The following is a 23,885-nucleotide window of genomic DNA, read 5'->3' on the forward strand; positions in this document are numbered from 1 at the left end:
CATTGCATTGCTTCTAATTTGGTGAAATCTCTTCTTCTTAGTTTACACATCATAGTTCTGGTTATCTCTTCCATCCTGTTTTTCATACATATTACATCCTCCTATCATGTGGTTGTCTAACATCAAAGTTCAGTTCGTCTGCATCACACATCAATTTGTTCTGAAGAACTAAATTGCTATTCGTTTTTATTGTCGGCTTGACTTAACATGGCACAGAGAAAGAGGAAGAAACATAGAATGGCAGGGAATGAGAAGCGGATGAATCCTGCAGATTCTGCTGGTGCTGATGGTGCAATAGAAGTTCAAAGTCCAGCGGAAAATTCTACAAACACGACATCCCATGCTACACGAGTTGCAAAAAAAGCCAAACAGAAACAAATAGCTGCCACCAAACAAGCAGAGACAACCCTAGTTCTTGCAACACCTACGATAGTACTAGCAGCTGCATGACTTACTCGTGTGTCAACTGAACTAGCAGCACGTTCCCAAGCTCCCTTGCCACCTGACACTACTTCCCAAGCACTCTTGACACAAGACGAGTTGGCAATATCAGATGAACCTTGTGAGCTTCAACAGCAAGAAGGTAGTTGCTGGAGTCAAGTTACAGTTGCATGCTTCTTTATATGTAGTCTCACAGTTTGATGTACACTAACACTTCCTATGTTCGTTGTTGGACTAGCACCTAGGCGCACGAGGAAACAAACATCAGGGATAATGCTCGATAGGTTAACTAAATCTAGAGGAGGAAGAATGGAGATCCGTTTTGAGGCAGGTTTAAAAAGGCCACGTGATGCTACAGAGTCAGCCAAGTTAGTATCAGAGGCAGCGGTTGCCGTTAGGTGTCATGTACGTATCCTCCCAACATGGATTCAGTACAGGAATGACAAAGACGAAACCCAGTTCAACACCTTCCTCGACCATTTATCTGTAAGTATGGTTATGTATGGAAACTAGTAATATCGTCTTGCTCTGTCCCATACTTTCTAGGTTGCTGATAATGAGACTCCCATAATTTTCAACAGATGAGGTTCAAGTTGGATAGCCAAGATGATGCAACTAGACAAGCTTGCACCCATGTTTTCAAGTCTGCTCTGCGACAGTATCGGTATAACTTGAGGAAAACTCACTTTGAAGGCAAGGCTAACAGTGAACTTTCCCAAACATCTCTAGTGGAAAATATATCGGATGAAGACTGGAGGGGCCTTGTTAAACACTGGTCTAATCCAAAGTATCAGGTACATTATATATATATGTGATCAGATCACATGTTGAAGTCCTATTTACGCATGTGCCACACAAATCTATCTTCTTGTAGGTGAACTGTTCAAAGAACAAGGCCAACCGTACGAAAGTGAAATTCCAACAGACGACAGGATCTCGTAGCTATATTGCACACCGCGAGGCTCTTGTAATTAGCTGTTGTTTCACTCTTTTCGCTGTACCATATTATCATATCTATATTGACTTGTTCGAAATGCAGAGGAAAGCCCACAAGGACCAAAAAGTACCTGAACCAAATGCTGTGGAAATCTTCAAGGACTGTCACACCAGCAAGAAGAAGGGCATGACTACACCAGTCAAAGCCGCCGTTGTAAGTCCTTAATCCTCATGCCTTTTAACTACTACTTACACTGACTTGTGCCTTGAACTGCATGGTTTGCAGCCAATGTCTATTACTCTTTTCAATTTTATACACAATTGTCTTAGCGTATCATTGCACCTTACACGGTTTAAAAGAGAGGAGTGATGTTCCTTTGATCTTGACCCGTAATCTAGTTCCGTGCTGGACTTGCCCACACAACGTTACAATTGCCTGTTTGTCAGTTCTCAGTTGTTTTGTGATATGAATGATGTCATACTATGCTTACCATATTATAAACTTCGTCTCTTTATCCTTAGCCCTCAATACAATGTGAAGAAATAGACAATACATTAGCGATGGTACATGGTCATATGTTTGGAACCTGGTTTTATTATGTACTTTGCAATAAAATACAACTAATATTTTACATGGGTTCACCAGAATAAGTTCTGTATATAGACCAAAGCTATTTTGTTTGGTTTTGCTACCTCCTTAATATCTTCTGTTCTGGTACTACTAATGTAAAACCTCAACTTTTCAGCGAGCTATGGAAAAAATGGTGGAACCGCCACCTTCTGAAGGTGGCGAGGCAACTATAACCGCAATGTCAGCTCTTGCTGCAGTGAGTCAGTACCTGTCCACTAACAGTGCCAAAAGCACGTTCCTGCGTAATATTGGGTTGGTTGTTAAGGCAATATCGTCCAAACTGCCTCATGATCAAGATATGCAAGCTCAAAGCAATGTTGTATCTGCACTCCAGACACAAGTCCATTCCCTAACAGAGACCCTTTGTGAAACAAGGAGAAACATTGCTCAATGTCGTCAAGATATGCATGGTTTTGAAACCAGACTATCAGACATTTGCTATGTTGTCCAGGAGCCTAGGGGAAATGAAGGCGAGGGTTATGGTGCTCCATCGGACAATACAGCATGAAAACATAACAGTCAGGTCAAATAAACTGAGCTTCTGAACTTCTGGTGGTGCATTTATCTGCTAGACTGTTAAGTTTTATGCCAACCTTCCTTTTTTTATATAGTTGTAATTTGTTTTGGTGCGATACAAAATTTATTCTTAACGTGCAGCCACCGGCTGAAGAAAACAGCAAGCCATTTTTGTATAGTGTAGGGTGTTCCCTATATTTACACTGGTGGCGATCTTTGATGCCGAGTGGATGTAATCTGTGCAATCGCCTTAATAGCCTAGCGTTAGTTTCGGCCTTATTTATTTCCTAGTCTTCTTTTTCCCTGGTTTGCTAGTGGCCGCAACTACCATGGGCCATATACGGGCCGTAGGATCCATAGGTCTCCTACGGGCCGTCGATAAATGGGCCTGTAATCAGTGGGCCTCGGGCCGTCAGATAAATGGGTCTACATGGGCCGTAATCGGGCGTAATTGGTATCGGCCCAGCACGGTAACAGGCCGTAGGACAGCAAAGGCTTAATTCTGTCACAAGCATAACGGGTCGTTAATGGGCCAGAATATAGGACGGGCTGGAAACGGCGCAACGGGTTAACAGGCCAAAAACGGGCCGACTCTTGCCATGCGCCGAATTTGGCCCATTAGGGTAACAGGCCAGTAACGGGCCGACTCTTGCCATGGGCCGAATTTGGCCCATTAGGGGAACAGGCCAGTAACGGGCCGACTCTTGCCATGGGCCGAATTTGGCCCATTAGGGGAACAGGCCAGTAACGGGCCGGAAGTAATCGAGGGCCGAAAAGGAGCCCAAGAACGTATGGGCCGTCAATAGGCTGAAAGCTAACATGGGCTGGAAACGGCCCATGTAAATCACGGGCCGTTAACGGGTATAAAGAAGATTACTGTTCATTATGGGCTAGAGTCACCGTGGGCCTGTAAAGGGCCGAAAGATACGAAGGCCTCATATGGGCCGAAAGACGTCGTGGGCCATACATGGGCCGAAAGTGAAATGGGCTGGTGTTATATTCGACAGCCCACATGACATTGTTGGGCCGATTTCCTTTAGGGCCTAACGGGCCGTGAGTTAACGGGCCGTAAAATGGGCTATTTGCGAAGAGACCGTTAACAGGCTTTTCATGGGCCAGCCCGTTAACTTTTGACCAAGTCAAACGGGCCGGCTTTGTAAGCTAAATGGGCCAGTGGTGGGCCGTGGCACGTGTCGACATATCATAGGCGCCTATCTGACCCACTGACGAGCTGACACGTGTTTCGTCCGGCCAATAAGAATTCAACACGTGGAAATTTCCCATTGGTCGGGGCTGTTAACGGGTTATCGGATCCAAAACCCGACCCGATAGCTTAACGGCGTTCCATTACGGTGGATGCCACGTGTCGGTCACCCTTGATGAAAGCACTTCTGTGACGCGCGATTTATCGTCATGGAAGTGGACACTTCCGTGATGATAATTTTGGTAATGTCATGGAACACTTCTACGACAGCACAGGTATGACTATCTTGATTATGTCATAAAATCGTCATGGATGTACATGCATGACAAAAAACGCGACCTACTGTGACAAACACGTATCAGCACGGAAGTGTTTTTTTTGTAGTGTATGGCTGAGGCTAGGGGGCAACTTTCATCCTTTCTCTTTCTTCTGGCGTGGTCGGGCTTTGAGTCTTACTCAACTTCACACCTTGCAACATAGACAAGAACCCCTTCTTTGACTAGTTCATTTTGAACTTCTTCAAAACTTTGTCAAGGTCTATGCTTTGTGGAAGTCCTATCAGGCCTCTTGATCTATCTCTAGAGAACTTGATGCCCAATATGTAAGCAACTTCACCGAGGTCTTTCTTAGAAAACTATTGTTTAAACAACTCTTTATGTTTTCCAGAAATTCTATATCATTTCCAATCAATAATATGTCATGCACAAGCAATATTAGAAATACTACAGAGCTCCCATTACTTTCTTGTAAACACAAACTTTTCCATAGGCTTGGATTATCAAAGGCTTTGATCAGCTCATCAAAGTGAATATTCCAACTCCGAGATGCTTGCACTAGTCCATAAATGGATCGCCAGAGCTTGCATACCTTATTAGCATCCTTAGGATCAACAAAACCTTCCGGTTGCATCATATACAACTCTTCCATAAGGAAACCATTAAGGAACGTAGTTTTGATGTCCTTCTACCAGATTTCATAATCAAAAAATGCAGCAATTGCTAACATAATCCTGACAGACTTCAGCATCGCTATAGGTGAGAAAGTTTCCTCGTAGTCAACCCCTTGAATTTTGTCTTAAAACCCCTTGCAACAAGTCGAGCTTTATAGACGGTGACATTACCATTAGCGCCCATCTTCTTCTAAAAGATCCATTTGTGCTTAATGGCCTTTCGATCATCGGGTAAGTCCACCAAAGTCCATACTTGGTTTTCATACATAGATACTATCTCGGATTTTAGGGCCTCTAGCCATTTGACTGAATCTGGGCTCATCATTGCTTCTTCATAATTCATAGGTTCACCGTTGTCCAACAACATGACTTTCAGGACAGGATAATCATATCATTCAGGGGCGGTGTTGGGGAACGCAGTAATTTCAAAAAAATTCCTACGCACACGCAAGATCATGGTGATGCATGGCAACGAGAGGGGAGAGTGTAGTCCACGTACCCTCATAGACCGTAACCGGAAGCGTTATGACAACGTGATTGATGTAGCCGTACGTCTTCACGATCCGACCGATCCTAGTACCGAAAGTGCGGCACCTCCGCGATCTGCACATGTTCTGCTCGGTAACGTCCCACGAACTCTTGATCCAGCTGAGTGTCGAGGGAGAGCTTCATCAGCACAACGGTGTGATGATGAAGCTACTGGCGTAGGGCTTCGCCTAGCACTGCAACGATATGACCGGGGTGGATTACGGTGGAGGGGGGCACCACACACGGCTAAAACAATGTCTGTTGTTGTGTTCTAGGGTGCCCCCCTGCCCCCATATATAAAGGAGCAAGGGGGAGGCCGGCCGGCCCTTGGGGCGCGCCAAGGAGGGGGAGGAGTCCTCCTCCTAGTAGGAGTAGGACTCCCCCTTTCCTAGTCCAACTAGGAGGAGGAAGGGGGGAGGAAGGAGAGGGAGAGAGGGAGGGAAAGAGGGGGCGCCGCCCCCCTCCTTGTCTAATTCGGACTCCCCAAGGGGGGCACGCGGCCAGCCCTATGGCCCCCTCCTCTCTCTCTCACAAGGCCCATGTTGGCCCATTAGTTCCCCCGGGGGTTCCGATAACCCCCCGACACTCCGATAATTATCCGATGACCCCCGGAACTCATCCGGTGTCCGAATATAGTCATCCAATATATCAATCTTTATGTCTCGACCATTTCGAGACTCCTCGTCATGTCCGTGATCACATCCGGGACTCCGAACTACCTTCGGTACATCAAAACACATAAACTCATAATATCGATCGTCACCGAACGTTAAGCGTGCGGACCCTACGGGTTCGAGGACTATGTAGACATGACCGAGACACGTCTCCGGTCAATAACCAATAGCGGAACCTGGATGTTCATATTGGCTCCCACATATTCTACGAAGATCTTTATCGGTCAAACTGCATAACGATATACGTTGTTCCCTTTGTCATTGGTATGTTACTTGCCCGAGATTCGATCGTCGGTATCTCAATACCTAGTTCAATCTCGTTACCGGCAAGTCTCTTTACTCGTTCCGTAATGCATCATCCCGCAACTAACTCATTAGTCACATTCCTTCCAAGGCTTATAGTGATGTGCATTACCGAGAGGGCCCAGAGATACCTCTCAAAATCGGAGTGACAAATCCTAATCTCGATCTATGCCAACTCAACAAATACCATCGGAGACACCTGTAGAGCACCTTTATAATCACCCAGTTATGTGGTGACGTTTGGTATCACACTAAGTGTTCCTCCGGTATTCGGGAGTTGCATAATCTCATAGTCATAGGAACATGTATAAGTCATGAAGAAAGCAATAGCAATATACTAAACGATCAAGTGCTGAGCTAATGGAATGGGTCAAGTCAATCACATCATTCTCTAATGATGTGATCCCATTAATCAAATGACAACTCATGTCTATGGCTAGGAAACTTAACCATCTTTGATTCAACGAGCTAGTCAAGTAGAGGCATACTAGTGACACTCTGTTTGTCTATGTATTCACACATGTACTAAGTTTCCGGTTAATACAATTCTAGCATGAATAATGAACATTTATCATGATATAAGGAAATATAAATAACAACTTTATTATTGCCTCTAGGGCATATTTCCTTCAGTCTCCCACTTGCACTAGAGTCAATAATCTAGTTCACATCGCCATGTGATTTAACACCAATAGTTCACATCACCATGTGATTAACACCCATAGTTCACATCGCCATGTGACCAACACTCAAAGGGTTTACTAGAGTCAGTAATCTTAGTTCACATCGCCATCTGATTAACACCAAAAGAGTACTAAGGTGTGATCATGTTTTGCTTGTGAGAGAAGTTTAGTCAATGGGTCTTCCATATTCAGATCCGTATGTATTTTGCAAATTTCTATGTCAACAATGCTCTGCACGGAGCTACTCTAGCTAATTGCTCCCACTTTCAATATGTATCCAGATTGAGACTTAGAGTCATCTGGATTAGTGTAAAAACTTGCATCGACGTAACCCTTTACGACGAACCTTTTGCCACCTCCATAATCGAGAAACATATCCTTTATTCCACTAAGGATAATTTTGACCGATGTCGAGTGATCTACTCCTAGATCACTATTGTACTCCCTTGCCAAACTCAGTGTAGGGTATACAATAGATCTGGTACACAGCATGCCATATTTTATAGAACCTATGGCTGAGGCATAGGGAATGACTTTCATTCTCTTTCTATCTTCTGCCGTGGTCGGGCTTTGAGTCTTACTCAATTTCACACCTTGCAATACAGGCAAGAACTACTTCTTTGACTGTTCCATTTTGAACTACTTCAAAAATTTGTCAAGGTATGTACTCATTGAAAAAAATCTTTTCAAGCATCTTGATCTGTCTCTATAGATCTTGATGCCCAATATGTAAGCAGCTTTTCCGAGGTCTTTCTTTGAAAGACTCCTTTCAAATACTCCTTTATGCTTTCCAGAAAATTCTACATTATTTCTGATCAACAATATGTCATTCACATATACTTATCAAAAGGTTGTAGTGCTCCCACTCACTTTCTTGTAAATACAGGCTTCACCGATGTCTGTATAAAACTATATGCTTTGATCAACTCATCAAAGCGTATATTCCAACTCCGAGATGCTTGCACCCGTCCATAGATGGATCGCTGGAGCTTGCACATTTTGTTAGCACCTTTAGGATTGACAAAACCTTCTGGTTGCATCATATACAACTCTTCTTTAAGAAATCCATTTAAGGAATGTAGTTTTGACATCCATTTGCTAACATGATTCGGATAGACTTAAGCATCGCTACGAGTGAGAAAATCTCATCGTAGTCAACACCTTGAACTTTGTCAAAAACCTTTTTCGACAAGTCTAGCTTTGTAGATAGTAACACTACTATCAGCGTCCGTCTTCCTCTTGAAGATCCATTTATTTTCTATGGCTGGTCGATCATCGGGCAAGTCAACCAAAGTCCACATTTTGTTCTCATACATGGATCCCATCTCAGATTTCATGGCCTCAAGCCATTTTGCGGAATCTGAGCTCATCATCGCTTCCTCATAGTTCGTAGGTTCGTCATGGTCAAGTAACATGAACTCCGGAATAGGATTACCGTACCACTCTGGTGCGGAACGTACTCTGGTTGACCTACGAGGTTCGGTAGTAACTTGATCCGAAGCTTCATGATCATCATCATTAACTTCCTCACTAATTGGTGTAAGCATCACTTGAACTGATTTCCGTGAAGAAATACTTTCCAATTTGGGAGAAGGTACAATTACCTCATCAAGTTCTACCTTCCTCCCACTCACTTCTTTCGAGAGAAACTCCTTCTCCGGAAATTATCCATTCTTAGCAACAAAGATCTTGCCTTCGGATCTGTGATAGAAGGTGTACCCAACAGTCTCTTTTGGGTATCCTATGAAGACGCATTTCTCCGATTTGGGTTCGAGCTTATCAGGTTGAAACTATTTCACATAAGCATCGCAGCCCCAAACTTTAAGAAACGACAACTTGAGTTTCTTGCCAAACCACAGTTCATAAGGTGTCGTCTCAACGGATTTAGATGGTGCCCTATTTAACGTGAATGCAGCCGTCTCTAAAGGATAACCCCAAAACGATAGCGGTAAATCAGTAAGAGACATCATAGATCGCACGATATCTAGTAAAGTACGATTACGACGTTCAGACACACCATTACGCTGTGGTGCTCCGGGTGGCGTGAGTTGCGAAACTATTCCGCATTGTTTCAAATGAAGACCAAACTCGTAACTCAAATATTCTCCTCCACGATTAGATCGTAGAAACTTTATTTTCTTGTTACGATGATTTTCCACTTCACTCTGAAATTCTTTGAACTTTTCAAATGTTTCAGACTTATGTTTCATTAAGTAGATATACCCATATCTGCTTAAATCATCTGTGAAGGTGAGAAAATAACGATACCCGCCGCGATCCTCAATATTCATTGGACCACATACATCAGTATGTATGATTTCCAACAAATCTGTTGCTCGCTCCATTATTCCGGAGAACGGCGTTTTAGTCATCTTGCCCATGAGGTTCGCAAGTACCAAGTGATTCATAATCAAGTGATTCCAAAAGTCCATCAGAATGGAGTTTCTTCATGTGCTTTACACCAATATGACCCAAACGGCAGTGCCACAAATAAGTTGCACTATCATTATCAACTCTACATCTTTTGGCTTTAATATTATGAATATGTGTGTCACTATTATCGAGATTCAACAAAAATAGACCACTCTTCAAGGGTGCAAGACCATAAAAGATATTACTCATATAAATAGAACAACCATTATTCTCTGATTTTTAAATGAATAACCGTCTCGCATCAAACAAGATCCAGATATAATGTTCATGCTTAACGTTGGCACCAAATAACAATTATTCAGGTCTAAAACTAATCCTGAAGGTAGATGTAGAGGCAGCGTGCCGACCGCGATCACATCGACTTTGGAACCATTTCCCACGCGCATCGTCACCTCGTCCTTAGCCAATCTTCGCTTAATCCGTAGTACCTGTTTCGAGTTGCAAATATTAGCAACAGAACCAGTATCAAATACCCAGGTGCTACTGCGAGCATTAGTAAGGTACAAATCAATAACATGTATATCACATATACCTTTGTTCACCTTGCCATCCTTCTTATCTGCCAAATACTTGGGGCAGTTCCGCTTCCAGTGATCAGTCCCTTTGCAGTAGAAGCACTCAGTCTTAGGCTTAGGTCCATACTTGGGCTTCTTCACTTGAGCAGCAACTTGCTTGTCGTTCTTCTTGAAGTTCCCCTTCTTCCCTTTACCCTTTTTCTTGAAACTGGTGGTCTTGTTGACCATCAACACTTGATGCTCTTTCTTGATTTCTACCTCGGCGGCCTTCAGCATTGCGAAGAGCTCGGGAATTGTCTTATCCATCCCTTGCATATTATAGTTAATCACGAAGCTCTTGTAGCTTGGTGGCAGTGATTGAAGAATTCTGTCAATGACACTATCATCAGGAAGATTAACTCCCAGTTGAATCAACTGATTGTTATACCCAGACATTTTGAGTATATGCTCACTGACAGAACTATTCTCCTCCATTTTGCAGCTGTAGAACTTATTGGAGACTTCATATCTCTCAATCCGGGCATTTGCTTGAAATATTAACTTCAACTCCTGGAACATCTCATATGCTCCATGACGTTCAAAACGTCGTTGAAGTCCCGGTTCTAAGCCGTAAAGCATGGCACACTGAACTATCGAGTAGTCATCAGCTTTGCTCTGCCAGATGTTCATAACATCTGGCGTTGCTCCTGCAGCGGGTTTGGCACCTAGCGGTGCTTCTAGGACGTAATTCTTCTGTGCAGCAATGAGGATAATCCTCAAGTTACGGACCCAGTCCGTGTAGTTGCTACCATCATCTTTCAACTTAGCTTTCTCTAGGAACGCATTAAAATTCAACGGAACAACAGCACGGGCCATCTATCTACAACAACATAGACACGCAAAATACAATCAGGTACTAAGTTAATAATAAATTAAAGTTCAATTAATCAAAATTACTTAAGAACTCCCACTTAGATAGACATCCATCTAATCATCTAAGTGATCACGTGATCCATATCAACTAAACCATGTCCGATCATCACGTGAGATGGAGTAGTTTTCAATGGTGAACATCACTATGTTGATCATATATACTATATGATTCACGCTCCACCTTTCAGTCTCAGTGTTTCGAGGCCATATCTGCATATGCTAGGCTAGTCAAGTTTAGCCCGAGTATTCTGCGTGTGCAAAACTGGCTTGCACCCGTTGTATGTGAACGTAGAGCTTATCACACCCGATCATCACGTGGTGCCTCGGCACGACGAACTTTCGCAACGGTGCATACTCAGGGAGAACACTTGTACCTTGAAATTTAGTGAGAGATCATCTTATAATGCTACCGTCGAACTAAGCAAAATAAGATGCATAAAGGATAAACATCACATGCAATCAATATAAGTGATATGATATGGCCATCATCATCTTGTGCCTTTGATCTCCATCTCCAAAGCACCGTCATGATCACCATCGTCACTGGCGCGACACCTTGATCTCCATCGTAGCATCGTTGTCGTCTCACCAACTATTGCTTCTACGACTATCGATACCGCTTAGTGATAAAGTAAAGCAATTACAAGGCGATTGCATTTCATACAATAAAGCGACAACCATATGGCTCCTGCCAGTTGCCGATAACTGTGTTACAAAACATGATCATCTCATACAATAAAATTTAGCATCATGTCTTGACCATATCACATCACAACATGCCCTGCAAAAACAAGTTAGACGTCCTCTACTTTGTTGTTGCAAGTTTTACGTGGCTGCTACGGGCTGAGCAAGAACCATTCTTACCTACGCATCAAAACCACAACGATTTTTCGTCAAGTATGTGATGTTTTAACCTTCAACAAGGATCGGGCGTAGCCACACACGATTCAACTAAAGTTGGAGAAACTGACACCCGCCAGCCACCTGTGTTGGAAGCACGTCGGTAGAACCACTCTCGCGTAAGCATACACGTAATGTCGGTCTGGACCGCTTCATCCAACAATACCGTCGAATCAAAGTATGACATGCTGGTAAGCAGTATGACTATTATCGCCCACAACTCACTTGTGTTCTACTCGTGCATATAACATCTACGCATAAACCTGGCTCTGATACCACTGTTGGGGAACGCAGTAATTTCAAAAAAATTCCTACGCACACGCAAGATCATGGTGATGCATAGCAACGAGAGGGGAGAGTGTAGTCCACGTACCCTCGTAGACCGTAAGCGGAAGCGTTATGACAACTCGGTTGATGTAGTCGTACGTCTTCACGATCCGACCGATCCTAGTACCGAAAGTACGGCACCTCCGTGATCTGCACATGTTCTGCTCGGTGACGTCCCACGAACTCTTGATCCAGCTGAGTGTCGAGGGAGAGCTTCGTCAGCACGACGGCGTGACGACGGTGATGATGAAGCTACCGGCGCAGGGCTTCGCCTAAGCACTGCCACGATATGACCGAGGTGGATTATGGTGGAGGGGGGCACCGCACACGGCTAAGACAATGTCTGTTGTTGTGTTCTAGGGTGCCCCCCTGCCCCCGTATGTAAAGGAGCAAGGGGAGGCCGGCCGGCCCTTGGGGCCCACCAAGGAGGGGGAGGAGTCCTCCTCCTAGTAGGAGTAGGACTCCCCCTTTCCTAGTCCAACTAGGAGGAGGAAGGGGGAAGGAAGGAGAGGGAGAGAGGAAGGGAAAGAGGGGGCGCCGCCCCCCTCCATGTCCAATTCGGACTCCTCAAGGGGGGGAGGGGGCCGGCCAGCCCTATGGCCTCCTCCTCTCTCTCTCACAAGGCCCGTGTTGGCCCATTAGTTCCCCCGGCAGTTTCGATAACCCCCCGGCACTCCGATAATTATCCGGTGACCCCCGGAACTCATCCGATGTCCGAATATAGTCATCCAATATATCAATCTTTATGTCTCGAGCATTTTGAGACTCCTCATCATGTAGGTGATCACATCGGGACTCCGAACTACCTTCGGTACATCAAAACACGTAAACTCATAATACCGATCGTCACCGAATGTTAAGCGTGCGGACCCTACGGGTTCGAGGACTGATACGTCTCCAACGTATCTATAATTTTTTTATTGTTCCATGCTATTATATATTCTGTTTTGGATGTTTAATGGGCTTTATTATACACTTTTATATTATTTTTGGGAGTAACCTACTAACCCAAGGCCCAGTGCAAATTGATGTTTTTTTGCCTAGTTCAGTGTTTCGCAGAAAAGGAATATCAAACGGAATCCAAACGGAATGAAACCTTCTGGAACGTGATTTTTGGAACAAACGTGATCCAGAGGACTTGGAGTGGACGTCAAGAAACAACCGAGGAGGCCACGAGGCAGGGAGGCGCGCCCCCACCCTCGTGGGCCCCTCGTGGCTCTCCTGACCGACTTCCTTCGCCTATATATACTCATATACACTGAAAACATCCAGGAGCACCACGAAACCCTATTTCCATCGCTGCAACCTTCTGTACCCGTGAGATCCCATCTTGGGGACTCTTCCGGCGCTCCGCCAGAGGGGGCATCGATCACGGAGGGCTTCTACATCAACACCATAGCCTCTCCGATGATGTGTGAGTAGTTTAACTCAGACCTTCGGGTCCATAGTTATTAACTAGATGGCTTCTTCTCTCTCTTTGGATCTCAATACAAAGTTCTCATGGATCTTCCTGTAGATCTATTCGATGTAACTCTTTTTGCGGTGTGTTTGTCAAGATCCGATGAATTGTGGGTTTATGATCAAGATTATCTATGAACAATATTTAAATCTCCTCTGAATTCTTTTATGTATGATTGGTTATCTTTGCAAGTCTCTTCGAATTATCAGTTTGGTTTAGCCTACTAGATTGATCTTTCTTGCAATGGGAGAAGTGCTTAGCTTTGGGTTCAATCTTGTGTTGCTGGATCCTAGTGACAGAAGGGGAAACGACACGTATTGCATTGTTGCCATCGAGGATAAAAAGATGGGGTTTATATCATATTGCTTGAGTTTATCCCTCTACATCATGTCATCTTGCCTAATATGTTACTCTGTTCTTATGAACTTAATACTCTAGATGCATGCTGGATAGCGGTCGATGTGTGGAGTAATAGTAGTAGATGCAGGCAGGAGTCGGCCTACTTGTTGCGGACGTGATGCCTATATACATGATCATGCCTAGATATTCTCATAATTATGCACTTTTCTATCAATTGCTCGAGAGTAATTCGTTTACCCACCGTAATACTTATGCTATCTTGAGAGAAGCCACTAGTGAAACCTATGGCCCCCGGGTCTATTCTCCATCATATAAGTTTACATCTATTTTACTTTGCATTCTTTACTTTCACTCTTTATCATAAAAATACCAAAAATATTATCTTATCATCTCTATCAGATCTCACTTTTGCAAGTGGCCATAAAGGGATTGACAACCCCTTTATCGTGTTGGTTGCAAGGTTCTTATTTGTTTGTGTAGGTACGAGGGACTTGCGTGTGGCCTCCTACTGGATTGATACCTTGGTTCTCAAAAACTGAGGGAAATACTTACGCTACTTTGCTGCATCACCCTTTCCTTTTCAAGGGAAAACCAACGCATGCTCAAGAGGTAGCAAGGACTATGTAGACATGACCGAGACACGTCTCCAGTCAATAACCAATAGCGGAACCTGGATGTTCATATTGGCTCCCACATATTCTACGAAGATCTTTATCGGTCAAACCGCATAACGATATACGTTGTTCCCTTTGTCATTGGTATGTTACTTGCCCGAGATTCGATCGTCGGTATCTCAATACCTAGTTTAATCTCGTTACCGGCAAGTCTCTTTACTCGTTCCGTAATGCATCATCCCGCAACTAACTCATTAGTCACATTGCTTGCAAAGCTTATAGTGATATGCATTACCGAGAGGGCCCAGAGATACTTCTCCGACAATCAGAGTGACAAATCCTAATCTTGATCTATGCCAAGTCAACAAGTACCATCGGAGACACCTGTAGAGCACCTTTATAATCACCCAGTTACGTTGTGACGTTTGGTAGCACACTAAGTGTTCCTCGGTATTCGGGAGTTGCATAATCTCATAGTCATAAGAACATGTATAAGTCATGAAGAAAGCAATAGCAATATACTAAACGATCAAGTGCTAAGCTAACGGAATGAGTCAAGTCAATCACATCACTCTCTAATGATGTGGTCCCGTTAATCAAATGACAACTCATGTCTATGGCTAGGAAACTTAACCATCTTTGATTCAACGAGCTAGTCAAGTAGAGGCATACTAGTGACACTCTGTTTGTCTATGTATTCACACATCTACTAAGTTTTCAGTTAATACAATTCTAGCATGAATAATAAACATTTATCAGGATATAAGGAAATATAAATAACAACTTTATTATTGCCTCTAGGGCATATTTCCTTCAGGCGGTACGTGTTCTGGTCGACCTACGAAGTTCAGTAATAGCTTGATTTGAAGTTTCATGATCATTATCATTAGCTTCCTCTCTAGTTAGTGAAAACACCACAAGAACATCTTTCTGTGTTGCGATAATTTCTAATTTGAGAGAAGGTACGATTACCTCATGAAGCTCTACTTTCCTCTTACTCACTTCTTTCGAGAGAAACTCGTTGTGTACAAAGGATACATTCTTGACAACAAAGATCTTGCCCTTGGATCTGCGATAGAAGGTATACACAATGATCTCTTTAGGGTACCCTATGAAGACACATTTATCGGTTTTGGGTTCGAGCTTATCAGGTTAAAGCCTCTTGACATAAGCGCTGGATCCCCAAACTTTTAGAAACAATAACTTAGGTTTCTTGCCAAATCACAATTCATACGATGTCGTCTCAAGGACTTTAGACGGTACCCTATTTAAAGTGAATGCGTCTGTCTCTAATGCATAATCCCAAAATGATAGTGGCAAATCGGCAAAAGAGCCATAGAATACACTATATCTATAGAGTACGATTACGCTAGACATATCATTACGCTATGTTTTTTCAGGTGACGTGAGTTGTGAAATAATTCCCTATTGTCTTAAATGCATACCAAACTCGTAACTTAAATATTCAACTTGACGACCAGATCGCAAATTTTTTATCTTATTGTTACGATGATTCTCTACTTTACTCTGAAACTCCTTAAACTTTTCAAATGTTTCAGATTTCATTAAGTAAATATACTGGTTCAATTTTAAGATAATGTGCCGGTTCAATCTTTTGAAAGTGCTCATAGGATAAGGTGTGCGTATATGCGTTTATATAGGGATGAGTATACCTACATAAGTAGAGACGCCTGTCCTGTGTTTTAAAAAACCTGTACACGCCTACTCTACACCTTTATTTGAATCAATAAGTTAATGCCTGGCACATTTCTTCCACGGACCCAAATTCGTAGAACCCAGAGAGTAGCCGTGCGTGGGATGCGTGTACCAAAGGCGGGCCCCACTTCTCAGAGGCCGAGGGCGTCGGAGGCGAAGCGACGAGCCGACGATGATTGTGACGGCGGGGCGGGCGGGCGCCTGAGTTGTTCACCACCTACCCTCCCCCGTCTCTCGAAGACTTTCCACCCAACTGATCACACCAACAGCAACAGCTAGGCACAGCCCACGAACAAACTGCCGTTGAGAAGACGAACCATTTCTTCCTCCTCGGAGACACGAGGAGAACCTCGGCGACTCCTCTCCCTCCCACCCTTAGTCCCGAACTCCCGATCGGAGATTCTCGGCGGAGGCGCTGCATCTCCCTGGGCGCAGGATCTCGGGGCCCGGCGGAGAAGGTGGACCGGCATCACGCCCACTGATCGAGCAAGAGCCGAGAGGTACGTACGTACGTCTGTTCGTTTCTCCGGGTGGTTTTCCAATCTCATCTGCTGCGCCGCCGCCTATGGTAGCAATATGGCGTAGCTGCTTTTATGATCGATCCAAGGGAAGGTACTCCCTGTTCTTTGGTCGACTGAAGCCAAGTTATCGGCTGGCCGTCTGGGCAGCGCCGATCAGTCGGCCCGTAGGCGGCGGCGGCGGTGCCGCTTCTCCGGAGAATCCGCGACGTGTTTGCCGGCCCTACTACAGTACTGCCACGCCGCTAGGTTACCGGACGAGTAGAGCCAGCAACGCCGCCTGCTACGGACGGGACGCGTACTTTTCGTCTGGCCTCCTCGCCGGCGCCGTGCGTGCTCGAGTGTACGCCACGAACCAACTGCGCCCTGGCACGTGGCGCCCATAGGTGGCTGGCGTGGCGGCGCGCTGAACTGGCCAGGGATACTTCCCCCGTTTGTCCTACTTTTTTTTTTGGAACAACCAAAGGCGCCAATCTATTGCAAAATCATTCAGAGTACAAGCAGTTTACATTGAGAGTTACAATTCCCTGAATTTTCATACATGCACATAATAACTTCAAAGGACAATCTTCCTGAATATGATTCTCATTGCTGCATGAGACTTGAAATGTTTGAGTTGCTTTATGCTGGATTGCTAGTTGGGCTAAATCATGAGCTTCTTTGTTATGGATTCTTGAGATATGGAACACCTGGACTGAAGTAGGATCAGTGATTGCACAAAATTCTGCAAGTAAACCTCTAATTTCCCAGTGTCCTGGATCTGTTCTTGGTGATCTTGTAGCAGCTATGTTTGCCAGGGACAAGTTGTCAGTGAAGATTGTCACCCCCTGAATTTGTAACTTGATTATTATGTTGGCTGCTAGCACTAAAGCTTGCGCTTCTGCTTGAAAGGCCGTTTGTCCTACTAGTATGAGCCCAATTGTTGGCAGGTGTCGCCGTCCGTCCGTCCGGGCGGAAATATCTCCGCCTGTTTCTTCTTCAACTCTAATTGCCTTCTTCTCGGAGCAAATGGCGCGACCGGATTTATTGCTTGCGCTTTGTTTCACCTCGTATAATTATAGCATTGGATCCCCAGTTCTACAACATCCGATCTGGAGATTGTACTGTCTGCCTCTCTCTGCTAAGGTTTGACTTGTACATTAACTAAACGTGGTTAAGGAACTTACCTGATCTCCCCGGGATAAAAGGCCCGTACACTTCAATTCAGATTCAAACTTTGTATAGTATTCCGGATCTAAAAAATACGTACTCCTTCCGTCCGCGAATAAGTGTACATCTAGCTTTTGTTCTAAGTCAAAGTTTTAAGATTTTGACCAAATTTATAGAAAATAGTAGTAACATATATGACAACAAATTGATATATTATTAAAGTATATTTTAAAACAAATCTAGTGATACTAATTTGATGCCATAAGTGCTTTTACTTTTTCCTAGAAAGATGGTCAAAGCAATAAAACTTTGACTTAAAAAGAAAAACTAGATGTACACTTATTCACGGACGAAGAGAGTATTATATTAGTTTACAGAGGGAGTAGTGTTTAGCCCAGCAATACACACTTTCTATTGGAGTAGTATGTTTGTGTGATACAAATAATTATAGGTTTTATTCGCCGGTTCAACTATTTCATTTGCATATGAACACCTTAATTCCGAACGACAAAGGTTTACGATTATTGACAGCATTTCATGGAGGAACAAATTCCAGTTTCTATGCTAAGTCAAACCAAGGAGTACTCAGTGAGCTGTCACACACGTGGTGACTGGTGACAGGTGAGTATTCAGACGTATAGGAGGAGCATCATCCGTAGCATCTTCCGGTAGTCGATGCGCCTAACAGTCCATTCTATGCTCTGATGTGACCACCCAACGAATGTGCAGACCAGTCATCACTAGTACGAAACACTAGAATTTGACACTTCAAAGCTGCCTTTGCCATGTCCCAGTTGTGTGCCACTAGTACTATTCGACCATGCCACTGTCTATTCTAGTGTTGCTGATAACTGTTGTGTGGTAGCACTCGCAGAATGCTTATTATACAGATGAAACCACGTGAAACTTTAATTTGTGTCACTGCTTGAACGTGGCAAGGATTTTCTGCGGTGCCCATTGTCAACGCTTTGTTTCCCCAGGCGAACTCACGTGGTTCCCTGACGGATAACCGTGCTATAAAATTTTGTCAACTTAACCATCTTCTGCTCGCTCCTACTCCAGGGAGTATATCATATAGCTTGTGATTCACCAACTGGGCCTTGATCTACCACCAGGGACAGGGACAGGGAGGAAGCGGCTCAGAAGACGAAGAGGAGATGTCGTCCGACGGCGGGGGCTCCCAGATGGGCGTCGCCGGCGCGCTGGGCCTCTCGGTCACGTCGTCAGTAGCCATTGTTATTTGCAACAAGTACCTCATGAGCACCCTCAAGTTCTACTTCGGTTAGTACAACTTTCAGGCTTTCAGACTCGGTGCTGCTGCTGCTGTTTAATGCGTCCGACAACACTTTTGTCATCAAGTGCACAAAAAGGACATTTCGATCTTTGAACTTTCTGATCTGTGTGTGCTTGAAATTTGGATATTGCAGCGACGACACTGACGAGCTGGCACTTGCTGGTGACCTTCTGCACGCTTCACATAGCGCAGCGCCTGCGCTTCTTCGAGCCAAAGCCAATCGACGCGCAGACTGTCATCTCCTTTGGGTTTCTCAATGGAATCTCCATTGGCCTCCTCAACCTTTGCCTTGGCTTCAACTCAGTGGGCTTCTACCAGGCAAGCAAGCCACCCAAACTGCTGATGATAGCTTATACCATTTCGTTTGTTTTCTTACTCGTGGATTTGCTATGATTGTCTTGCTGCAGATGACCAAGCTGGCTATTATACCGTTCACCATGCTCTTGGAGACCATCTTTCTGAGCAAGAAGTTCAGGTGCTCCTCAGATTCCTTCTCACATTAGGCTCTTTCCTGAATATTGAACGCTGATCATCTTGTAACAAGTTCAGCCATTCTCATGCTCCACAATCATTAACCGTGCAGCCAGAGCATCAAGGCCTCTCTCATGGTCCTCCTCCTGGGAGTTGGCATCGCATCGGTCACCGATCTCCAGCTCAATCTCCTCGGCTCCATCATCGCAGTGCTCACCATCGCTGCGACCTGTGTCTGCCAGATCGTATCCTTCTGCTCTGCCCCTCCATGAAACTCAAGCTATCTAAGCTAGCTGTTAGCCTGTTAACATTTGCAGCTGCACCCTGAATATTTGTGTTCATGTCATCTTCCTTAACCTTGAACAAAGCTGACCAACCAAATCCAGAGGAGGCTCAAGGTGTCTTCCACTCAGCTACTGTACCAGTCCTCCCTGTACCAATCCGCGGTGCTGCTCATCACCGGCCCCTTCGTCGACAAGCTCCTGACAAAGAAGGACGTCTTCGCGTTCGAGTACACATTCGAAGTCGTGGTACGTACTATATATGCAGCAGCAGCAGCAAGAACTGAACTTGTTGATGTAAAAGATGAATAAATTTGAGCTGCGCTGAACCAACTTTCTGGTCGCAGGTGTTCATCCTGATGTCGTGCGGGATCGCGGTGTCCGTCAACTTCAGCACCTTCCTGGTGATCGGCACGACGTCGCCAGTGACGTACCAGGTGTTGGGCCACCTCAAGACGTGCCTCATCCTCTCCTTCGGCTACGTCCTCCTCAAAGACCCCTTCACGCTCCGCAACCTCGCCGGCATCCTCATCGCCATCTTCGGCATGGGCCTCTACTCCTTCTTCTCCGTCTCCGAGAGCAGGAAGAAGACCGAGGGCGCAACGTTGCCCGTCAACACCCAGGTCCGTACTTTTCCTGATACGTTAGTATCTGAATCTGGAATGGCGTATGACAAGGTTTTAACCGGCGTGTGCCCTTGCAGATGAGCGAGAAGGATTCGGCACCGCTCCTTGGCACAAAAACCTCGCCGTGGCAGGAGAGCAACGGCGTGGAGAACTTTGACGACGTGCCACGGACCGCGAAGAGCGCGTTTAGCCGGCAGCTGAACCCGTAGCTTAGGATGGATATGCTTTGGTAAGTTGGTATAGCAGCATCGGCATCTATTCTTTCTCCTTTGGGGTTTCTCCTACAATGATGAGAATTGCTCGATGATGAAAGTAATGGTGGTATTGTAAGGTGGTTCTAGGACCTAAAAAGTTCTGGAAGTAATGTAGGACCGCAAGTGCCAACTTCTCCTACAATGGTTGTATGGCAGGGATATCGCAGAAATTGCACCAGAAATTTTCCGGAAGTTCTGCAAAAGGTGCAATTTATTATGACAATTCTCTCGTTTACAAACGCGGAAACAGCGAATGTCAATCTTTTTTCCAGAGAAAACGCAAGGCTTGTCCTCGATACATTGATAGGAAGAATAGAGTTATAGTTGCACAAGCTTAGAGCATCTCCAGCCGTTAGCCCCCCAGACGGCGATTTTACGCGCCCCTTGGGGCGAGCCGGTGCTAAAATCAGCGTGGGGGCGAGCGGGTTCCCAGCCGCTCACCCCAGGGTCGCCCCCAAGACGCGGATTTTTATTTTAAAAAAACAAATTCGGCAAAGTTCGGCTAAATTCAGCAAACTTGACATAATATTCGACATGTTCGGCGTTACATAAGTTATTTAAAAAGAAACCAACTACGGGGCGAAGAAGTCACTGAGCACGGCGAAGTCGCCTACGTCCTTGTCGTCGTCGTCGGCCTTCTCCTGATGGCGCGGCCGCCCCTGCCCGGCGTCTCCATGGCGGACCGGTGGCGGCGGCACGTCGTCGTCGTCGTCGAGGACGACCACGCCTCCTTCGTCGCGGCCGCGACGCCGAGCTTCGAAGTGCTCGAAGGCGAGGCGCTGGCGTTGCAGCTCCGTCTGCACGCCCACTTCAGGGCCGCCGCGTCGTCGAGCTCCTCCTCCTGGACGCCGCCGGCGAGCCCGAGCTCCGTCTTCACGACGGGGAGCCCCGGCTCCGTCTTGACGGTGGCGAGCCCCGGCTCCGTCTTTGGCTTGACGGAGGCAAGCCCCAGCGCCTGCCACCCTCGTTGATGACGATGCCGGCGCTGCGAGTGCGCCGGCCGAGCGGCGTCTCCGCGGCGGGCTCGGCCTTGACGCGGAACAGCGCCGGCAAGCCGGAAGAGTGGGAGGAGGAGCGGGAGGACGACTGAGAGGAGGAAGAGGAGGAGGAGCCGAACCTCCTGGGTGCCCATGCCCCGGTGCTCCGGCGGAGGGGCGGGGCTGGCGCGGCCGCCGCGGCAGGGTATGCGAGCGGCAGGTCATTGCCCGCCCTCGAGGTACGCCAGCACCTCGTGGAGTGTGCGGCCGGGGACGCCACACCAGACGCGGCGGCCGTCGCTGTTCTTGATGCCGCCCACCACCGGCGCCCTGTTGGTGGACGCCAGCCGCTGCGCCTGCCGGCGCTAGAAGTAGTCCGCCCACGCCGCGCGGTTGTCGGCGGCGTACTGGGGGAGGGCGCGCTGCTCGTCGGCGAGGCCGAGGTCGATATACCAAAATGGACGAGCTCGCGGCCAAGGACGACGCGGTGGAGGAGCTCAGTCCTCGTCGAAGCTGACGAGGTCGATGAACTTCTCCCTCTGCTCCTCGCGGATGCGCCGCCACTCGTCGTCCTTGTCCTTTGCGGCAAGGTTGGCCGCGACTGCATGCTTGAGGATGAGGTCTTTGAGCTCCTCGTCGTGGCGCCGGCGCTCCGCCTCCTCGCGCAAGCTTCGTTCGGCAATGGCGGTCGCGACCGTGTCAACATCGGCCACGAAATCTTCAGGCCCGACGACCCTCGCGCTCGATCTCCTCGGGCTCCTGCTTGACGGCGACGACCTCAATCTCCTCCGGTCCTCCGACCACTCCCTCTTCACGGGGAGAAGCCTCGCGCCGAAAGAGGAAGAGCTCGCGGCGTGGGAAGATCTCACGGCGAAGGACGAGCCCAGGGCTGAGGAGGGCGTACGCCCGTGCCGACGGTCGTACTCCTCCGTCTCGCGAAGGAGGAAGCTCGGCGGCGGCTCGAGACCCTTGTTCTTCCACTTCCTTGCCGCACACTTCCTTGCGCCGTCTGAGCGGACACGCCGCTCGCGCTCGGGGTCGCCGCCCCCGCCGGAGCTGCCACCAAAGTTGCGGCCGGAGCTCCACATGCGGCCCCACATGGCGGCTAGAGGCGGAAGGGGGCTCACCGGCGGCGAGAAATGTGAGGGGGGAGTGGGGAATTGCGGTGAGACGCGGCGGCAGGGGTATAGGGTTTCGACCCGCATCTGCCCCGCGAACCCGTAGATATACTGCTTCAGGGGGCGGTTTGCAGGTTGCGGTAAAAATATTTACGGGCCGGGCGAGTATACGGGCTCTGTTCTGGCCAGAAAATTGGCCCGAGCCCGTATACTCGCCGGAATTTTGCGGGTTTGCGACATATACGGGGTCTGCTAGAGTTGCTCTAATGCCCATATACGTGTATGGTAAGAGCATCTACGGCCAGCAAATCCGACCCATCAAAAGTCCGCGGACGCGACCGGGCACGTTCGTGAACAGTGACCGGTCACGCCTCAAATATTTGATTCTACAACCGGACACCTCAAATTCATATAACATAAACCGATCTTTAAGCGAAGCTTGTCCGGCGGCCGGCTGCACTCCCAGAGTGTTGGTCCCGTCGCCGACAAGGTATAGTAGAGCATGGGACACGAGCCAGCTCACGGGACTCAAGGCGCCGCCATCTCTCATGCCCTACTCTTCCTCTCCGAAGCCCGCAACCCGAACGGTGCTGGTGGACGTCAGGTCGATGATGGATCCGTCCTAGGACGAGCCGGCAACATCCACCACTATCGGCTTAAATAAAACTAGGATGGTGACAGCCTGGTGCGTTGGGCCTAAACCAAACTGGGCCGTACGCCTTTCTTGGACAGGAAAGAAGGCTTTTGAAGGCTCCACGATATCCGGCGGACTTTGGCCTGTGACAATAAGAGTGGATCGACACATAACGACGAATGGGCTCTCGTGATTACTTTGCGGGATCCTCCCGGGAGCATGCGTCAACACGTCTGTAAAGAGAAGACCTCGATCTTGGGGAAGATGAGAGGCAACCCATGCCCCGAAGGACGGCTGCCGGCTCTAGATGGCAGGTTGTGGGTGTACGACTGGTCCTCGGGCGTAAGCTCCGGTAGGATCCGTGTGGACAAAGTCATCCGCAGCGGTCGCAGTAAGATTCGTCTGCTGTCTACACTGCTACAGTGGCAATACCTCTCTGTCATCCGACGTATACTGAAGGAG

At 46.9% G+C, this 23,885-nt stretch overlaps 1 protein-coding gene across 1 annotated transcript; it reads left to right on the top strand.

Annotated features, from left to right (window-relative positions):
• The first annotated feature begins 16,339 nt into the window (after positions 1-16,339).
• Positions 16,340-20,886, top strand: LOC109771321 (UDP-xylose transporter 1). Its single transcript, XM_020330006.4, has 8 exons — positions 16,340-16,601; positions 18,884-19,049; positions 19,196-19,380; positions 19,470-19,537; positions 19,646-19,778; positions 19,902-20,063; positions 20,162-20,437; positions 20,518-20,886. Exons 2-8 carry the CDS (start codon positions 18,926-18,928, stop codon positions 20,647-20,649), a joined length of 1,080 nt encoding a protein of 359 aa, XP_020185595.1. The 5' UTR covers positions 16,340-16,601; positions 18,884-18,925; the 3' UTR covers positions 20,650-20,886.
• Positions 20,887-23,885: the final 2,999 nt, after the last annotated feature.

The sequence above is a fragment of the Aegilops tauschii genome, chromosome 1 (assembly GCF_002575655.3).
Source record: "Aegilops tauschii subsp. strangulata cultivar AL8/78 chromosome 1, Aet v6.0, whole genome shotgun sequence".
Taxonomy (NCBI): Eukaryota; Viridiplantae; Streptophyta; class Magnoliopsida; order Poales; family Poaceae; genus Aegilops; species Aegilops tauschii.

Excerpts from the sequence above, each read along its gene's own strand:
- LOC109771321 (XM_020330006.4), top strand. The coding sequence starts at position 18,926 with ATGTCGTCCGACGGCGGGGGCTCCCAGATGGGCGTCGCCGGCGCGCTG. Across the intron at positions 19,779-19,901 it reads CGACCTGTGTCTGCCAGATC|CTGACCAACCAAATCCAGAG; the intron begins GTATCCTTCTGC and ends CCTTGAACAAAG. Across the intron at positions 20,064-20,161 it reads AGTACACATTCGAAGTCGTG|GTGTTCATCCTGATGTCGTG; the intron begins GTACGTACTATA and ends TTCTGGTCGCAG.